Genomic DNA, 6,438 nt, shown 5'->3' on the forward strand with positions numbered 1-6,438 from the left:
GTCCGAGATGCACCGCAAGAGCTTGGCGTCGTGGTTGTCGCCATAGCCAAAGGTAAAGAGAGACACGGGCGACGACGGCTCGGGTCTACCGGTCGGAGGAGCGTTAGCTTGCTCGGTGGGATGGGGGGCGTCGTTGTAGCAGCTCTCTAGGATACTTAAAAGCGGCAACGACTTTACCACTCCGTAGTTGGCAAGTCCATCCGTCAAGAGGAGCACCGACCGGATAGGGTTGGGCGACCCGCCATCGCTTCGCTCATGGCGTTGAATCTCATCCAAACCAGCGAAGAGACCGCCACTGAGGTTCGTGCAGGTTCCGGCTTGAATGGCGCGGACGCGCTTTTCGAAGAGCGCCTTCCCGTCATGCGTCATGAGCGTGAGGGGTTGGACGGTCGTCACGTCCCTGTCGTACACGACCAAGCTCACGCGGTCCGTGGCCGAGAGCTCCCGCGACAGAAACGTCAGCGTCGTCTTGCACAAAGCGAGTTTCTCATCTCGGCCATGCTCGCCGACTTGTCGAGGACGATGACGAGGTCGATCGGCTGGCGCTCGTTGTCGTCGCACTTGGGGGCCTCGATGTGGCAGTTGACAAACGTCGTCGCATTCTTCTCGCCCGCTGCGATTTGTTTGTGCTCGGTCGCACACGAAAGCGAGAGGCTCTTGTGCATGAGCATCGACGGCGTGGGTGCTCGAGTTAACGCAAATTGGACACTGACGACTGGGACCAAGTACGATGCGCACAAGCGTACTGCAACGAGCGGTGGCACAGCCGTACCCTTACCCTATTGCTTAGCCCCTGTACTCCAGCTCATGTCACTCACAATACTTCATCTGTGAGCTCTTGCACGCTCTCGTGGATTGATATTTTCCGTACTTTCGACTTGATAGTTTGATTGTTTACACTGCCATCCAATCAATGGGCTGCATCATCGAGCGTGCAAACATGTCGTCAGTCACGACGAGCGGTGGGAAGTATACGATGTGCCTCGCAGAGTGCCTCGTCGTCGTCGGCCGTTGCGATGGAAGACTGACTGATGAGTCATTTTGTAAGTTCCCATGTTGATACCCGGTGAACATACGCTAAAAGCGTGGACGTTAATGCACCAGAAGCACTTGGCCGTTGGTGCGACGTAGTACTTTCTTGCAAGAGTACGTACGTGGGACTCAAGGTTTACCTTCGCAAGTTGTTGTTGAAGTGAGTCTATTGAGATATAATTGTTACTACCTGTCAACAACTATAAACTCCGAGAAGTGGTGTGCTGAGCCTCTCAGAATCTATGTCGGCTTTACCTGCGCTCAAGGTAGACCCTCTCGCCCTCGCTTTTGCCATGGCCAATGTAGTCGAACGCGAAGACGGCGTAGCCAGCCTCGGCGAGCCGCTCGAAAAAGTCGAGATAGCCCGACGAGTGGTCGCCGAGACCGTGGAGAAACACGATGACGCCTTGCAGCGTCTCGATCTGCGGCACGACCGACTGGTAGAAGAGCTCCACGTACCGGTCGTTCGTGAACGTGTCGGTCGTGTGGATTGAGTGCGTCTTCTCGGCGGCCATCGCGGTTCAGATCTGGATGCGACCGGAAAGGGCAAACACCTCTACCATTTGATACACTGCAATCAGGCATAGATTCATATATCAATATATAGAGGAATCTATTGTAATTGGGTGATTTGCACCAATGGCATCACCGCAATGGTGCAGTCGAGAACGTGGGCGGGCTGAAATCCACGTCATAGCTCTCGCTACCGGTATTAGCTAGCACTCTACGGAGCATGCTACTAGAGTTGATGTCGCCAAGGTTGCCGAGCTTTTCGAGTGTGTCATTGCAAGGTTGCGATGGGTTGCACCTGGCTACATGTTCCCCGCCACGAGACATTATTGATGCAGCTGCCCAGGAGGATGATCCCTTCCAACGTGATCGCCAGTCCACTGTCCGAGCTGACGAGGCACCCATCAGTACCAGCTAGCAGCGCCAGAAAGCGCGCAGCGATGAGAACAGAGTGTGGTTGACTTAGCTGTGATATGCAGGCCCATAGACAGCAATACCCTCCTCACCGAAAGGCTGCGCGGTACTCGGTGCGCATCTTGGTCAACGTTGACGAGAGAAGCTGCACACGGATGCGGTCCTTCTCTTGCAATCTATGCACCGATAAGGGACTGCCAACGCGATAAATGGAGTCACGTACAGGTCAATCTTCCACTGCTTGCGCGTCTGCGGAGTCGAGAGATCGGCGCTGTTGGACTTGAGGCTCTTGATGAGGTCGCTTGGTACCTCAACATTGGCCAGCGTGGTCTTGCGCGCAACGACACTTGGGCGCAGCATGTCGTGCACGGCGACACCAGCAGGAGTACCAGCAGAAAGTGCTGTTGAAACCGGCGGCACACTCGGCTTGTCGCGCGCAATGAGGTCGCCATGCGTCACCGCGAGCTCGTGCAGGCGGCTCAAATTGCTTTCTGGCGCGTAAAACTCGCGCACCTGGTACGGACGACCGAGCACGTGGTCTCTATATGTACAGCCACGGGTCGCGCGGGCGTCGGCGGCAAACCTGGGGGCGCCACAGCACGCGTGGTGCGTCGAGGCTTCGAGGCCTGACGACACCGATGTACTCGCTGGTGGCGGCGACGGCGGGTGGTGCACACACTCTTTGAATTCCGAGCCCGTGAAGAAGGTGTGGCACTCGACACAGTAAAAGCACTGGAGCGCACCCCATAGCTTCCAGTAGGTCGTCTTGGGCGATGCAGCGAGCGCCTTGAGCCATGGATCGACCTTCCAATCCCCGCGTGGCGCGTGGCGAGACAGCACTTGGCCGAATGCGCCGATTGTCGGAATTGCGTCGCGGCAGTGCAAGACGCTGATGTGACCGCTATAGTAAATGACGCCGCACGCCGCGCATTGGTTCAGACTCGTCTCGAGCTGCTTGAGATGCCCGAGTAAATGGCCGATGCGCTTGGTGTAGAGCTTGTAGCAGAGCTTTTCTTTTCGCGGCTCAATCATATCGAGCTGTTCGAGGGAGCACTTGAGCGCGATCGCGTCCAAAATGGCTTCCGAGACGCAGAGGAGGTCGCCCGGCATGTCGACGACCGACTCGAGATGGGTGCCAATGAACGACGTGCACTCGTTGACAAGATAGTCCATTTGCAAAAAGTCGGAGGAGATCAAAATCGGCGTCACGTTCTCGACACCGAGCTTGGTGAGTGGCGACGTGCCGACGCCGTTGGCCGCGTGCACGTAGTTGTAGAGCCACTCAAAGATGCCGACGTCGCAGTGCACCGAGATGTCAATGTCCTCGTTCGAGCCCGCGTCACTCAGATAGGCGCTAAAGTACCGCATATTCTCCAGCAGCAGCGCCTTGTTGCACGTAAAGTCCCGGTTGACCTTGCGAAATTCGTCGCACACGTGGATGACGATGGTTTCGTCACGCACTTTACGTGGCTTCTTGTCACTCGCCTCGAGAGTCGGCGCCTTTTCGTCGACGCTGCCTCGGATCGTGCGCGGTGGCGGCCGCATCGACCCTTTGCGCTGCATGTTGACCTGTCGCCTCGAAAAAACGTATCTTTCAATCGACCAATCATGTCGCACATTGCCTCAAACTCAACATGAAGAAATATTTTTCACGTGGAAAACAAGAAAAAGGAGTCTTATGCATTGTTACTCGACAGATCATAGCTAGATTGGGGTGTAGGCCCGCGCGCCGACAGCGGTGGCAGTTTGAGGCGGCTCGGCGATACCTCGGAGCGCCGCATGGCTTGTGGCGCAGTCGCAAGACGGCGCAGCTCGGGGCGTTGGAGCCCTGGAGGCAGATGAATGTCGCCGACCGATCGCGTTGAGAGCAAGTGAGCGGGCGACCGCGGCGATGCCAGTGGCGAGCTGGTGAGATCATTGGGCGCAGGACCGCGCCGCGGTTGCCTACATTGAGAATTGAGGTTAGGGCTAGGTCACGAAACGTTGCGTGTACGGAGATGCATGTTTGGTGGCGCTGCAGAAAAGCTAGACAGAACGACAATATTGACCAATTGTTGTCATGCGATGGCGCTACCTCGGCGTCGCGCCCCTCGTCTTGGTTGGTCTCCCGCGCACGTGGTGTAAGTGGTTCGAGCTTGACAAGTTTCTACACGTTGACTGAGTCGGAATGCGAAGGCTGCATGCACGCAACCTTGGCCCGGTGACGCATCGAAGGCGACGGGACGACGTCGGGTGCTTGTAAAATCGAGAGGACTTTGAATTTGGGCATCGGAACGTCGTCTTCTTCGGGCGTCTACGTGCACGCCATTTATTGAGCTTCGCCGAACGTTCGCGCAGCGTACGGAGAGCTTGAGTGCCGGTGTTGCCGGCTTGTCGGAGACGGCCAATTTGGGCTTGGATTTCTACACGTGGTGCGTTGGCTTGCCTTGATCAAAAAGGTGCGATGCGCACCGTGGTGGACACCGTCTTGAGCGGGGAGTTACTGAGGGGGCGTGACGTGGCATCCGCTCTGATCTTCTTGCGCTCCCGTCGCACACTCTTCAAGAAAGGCGACAGCAGCAACTGTTTGGCGTCTGGCCGCTTACTGGGGTCACGCTGGAAGCACGCGTGAAGGAAGGCAATTGCCTATGAAGTATTTTGGCTCGGAGATTCGGACGAGGAGGCAGTCGACGTATGTACCTCGGCCGGCAAGTCGTTGGGGACCTTTGGAATCGAGTCACTCGAGACGATCTTGTACATGGCAGTGAGTGGGTTGCTGAACTCGTGCCACGGCGTCTGGCCCGTGAGCATCTCGAGCACGGTGCAGCCAAGGCTCCAAATATCGGCCTTGATCCAACTAGATGTACCATGAGGATCGAGTGAGCGACACAACATGCAGCGATAGACAGTGTGTAATTTACCCTTCGCTCGTTTGTTGCTCCTTGATGACTTCTGGCGCCTACACCAGCCGCATTTGCCCACACCATTCGCCAATGGTATCAGGAGTACCATCCAGTGGGGCGTTCCCTTGAGCCCCCCGACGACCGAGACGCTTCCAATTTCCTTGAGCGCGCCAAAGTCGGCCAACTTGAGCTGCGATTGGTCCAAATTCAATAGCACATTGGCGCTCTTGATGTCCCTTGACGAGAATGACGCGCCTTCCAAAATATGATGGCAACGCGTACCGGTGCGCAATGCGGTGGTCGTGAAGAAACTGCAGTGCGCGCAGGAGCTGCCACGTATAGCGCTGCGTTCGCTCGAGCGTGAGAGCACCGCCAACCGCGCGGATGTACGCGCTAAGCGAGCCGCCCGGCATGTACTCCATCGAGATCTCCAACGTGTGGCGGCGCTTCTTCTGCTTGACCCCGTCGTAGTGCACAATGTGCTTGTGTGTGAGCCCGTGCATGATGGTGGCTTCGCGCATGAGTGCATCCTACACACCGTTTCCGTTTGGTATCGTTGAAAGCAGACGCCGCATCTACGATTTCATCGGCCGAGAGATCCTTCGTGCTCAGCTCTTTGAGCGCCACGACGCGCGTGGACGGTGGCATCTCCGTGCACTTGTACACGATGCCATGCGCGCTACGCCACGAAATGAGGTCGTCGGTAGCCCACCTGATGGGGCTTGCGGAGTACCCTTGGCCGATTTTTTCCTTCTGGAGCCACTTCTTCTTCTTCGCCGCAGTCTCGGTCATGGGGCCCGCCGCCAAATCGACAACTGCATTTGTATGCTATCATTAGACGATCCGTGGCGTGGGATTAGCCAAGCCAATTCGATCGCTTGATGTGGACCCAAGCTAGGCAGCGACTATACACGACGGACCGTCGTACTGAAGCTTGCGATTCCAGCGATGAAGGGCGAGCCAAGCGTGCAGAGTGCTTGCAAAAAGAGTTTGGTCGTGTGTGAAAAACGAGTTTGTTCTAGCTGCGAAAGAGGTCCCCCGTTCCAGTCCACGTACGATTACACAAACAAAGAAGCGCGTTGGTGTACCAAGGACGTTAGTGGTGGATACGACAATATCTACTGCGAGTTGCGTGTGACTACGGCGCGTGCTTGAATGCCTTGCACAAAAGACGCAGTCGAGCGTTCATGAGACAATGACCTGAGGCAACTCGCCTTTTGAACTCAACTCTCGTTTTACAAGAAACGTTTCGTGACTGCTCGGCGTATGGCGGCAACGGGCGCCGTCTAGCCGTCCATCTCATTCTACCCTTCTACTGTACATGGGGTGTGTCACTAGCCAGCCGCACCCTGCCTCCATTGCCGTGACCCACGATCCTGACCCCGCCCCCCGCAGCCTCGAAGAAGAGCGAGTTATCGATAGCCGCGTCATGTCCCAGCCCCAGCTTTCGACCACGAACGCCCGTGCGACCACGGACCTCGTCAAGAAGGTGACGACCGACGTCCACGACTTTGATCTGGACGGTCACGTTGCACAACCCGCTGCATCACTCAAAGACCCGACGCGCGACCGAATGCAGCCGAATGCGTTTGCTCTCTCC

At 56.7% G+C, this 6,438-nt stretch overlaps 3 protein-coding genes across 3 annotated transcripts; all 3 read right to left on the minus strand.

The window, feature by feature from the left end:
* Positions 1–13: 13 nt before the first annotated feature.
* Positions 14–1,547, minus strand: SPRG_06931 (hypothetical protein; the record flags this gene model as incomplete). Its single annotated transcript, XM_012346397.1, has 3 exons — positions 14–468; positions 522–654; positions 1,288–1,547. Coding segments are annotated over 3 exons (848 nt in total), but the record flags the coding sequence as incomplete, so codon positions are not given.
* A 497-nt stretch (positions 1,548–2,044) lies between these two features.
* SPRG_06932 (hypothetical protein) lies at positions 2,045–3,543 on the minus strand (the record flags this gene model as incomplete). The annotated part of the gene is made up of 2 exons (XM_012346398.1): positions 2,180–3,543; positions 2,045–2,132 (listed from the first exon to the last, which is right to left on the minus strand). The coding sequence occupies exons 1-2, from the start codon at positions 3,517–3,519 to the stop codon at positions 2,045–2,047; spliced, it is 1,428 nt and encodes a 475-aa protein (XP_012201788.1). The 5' UTR covers positions 3,520–3,543.
* Positions 3,544–4,102: 559 nt separating this feature from the next.
* Positions 4,103–5,630, minus strand: SPRG_06933 (STE/STE11 protein kinase; the record flags this gene model as incomplete). Its single annotated transcript, XM_012346399.1, has 9 exons — positions 4,103–4,249; positions 4,299–4,358; positions 4,408–4,581; positions 4,636–4,792; positions 4,857–4,894; positions 4,945–5,074; positions 5,121–5,368; positions 5,418–5,517; positions 5,572–5,630. The coding sequence occupies 9 exons, from the start codon at positions 5,628–5,630 to the stop codon at positions 4,103–4,105; spliced, it is 1,113 nt and encodes a 370-aa protein (XP_012201789.1).
* Positions 5,631–6,438: the final 808 nt, after the last annotated feature.

Source organism: Saprolegnia parasitica (assembly GCF_000151545.1).
Source record: "Saprolegnia parasitica CBS 223.65 unplaced genomic scaffold supercont2.29, whole genome shotgun sequence".
NCBI classification, from domain to species: domain Eukaryota; phylum Oomycota; class Saprolegniomycetes; order Saprolegniales; family Saprolegniaceae; genus Saprolegnia; species Saprolegnia parasitica.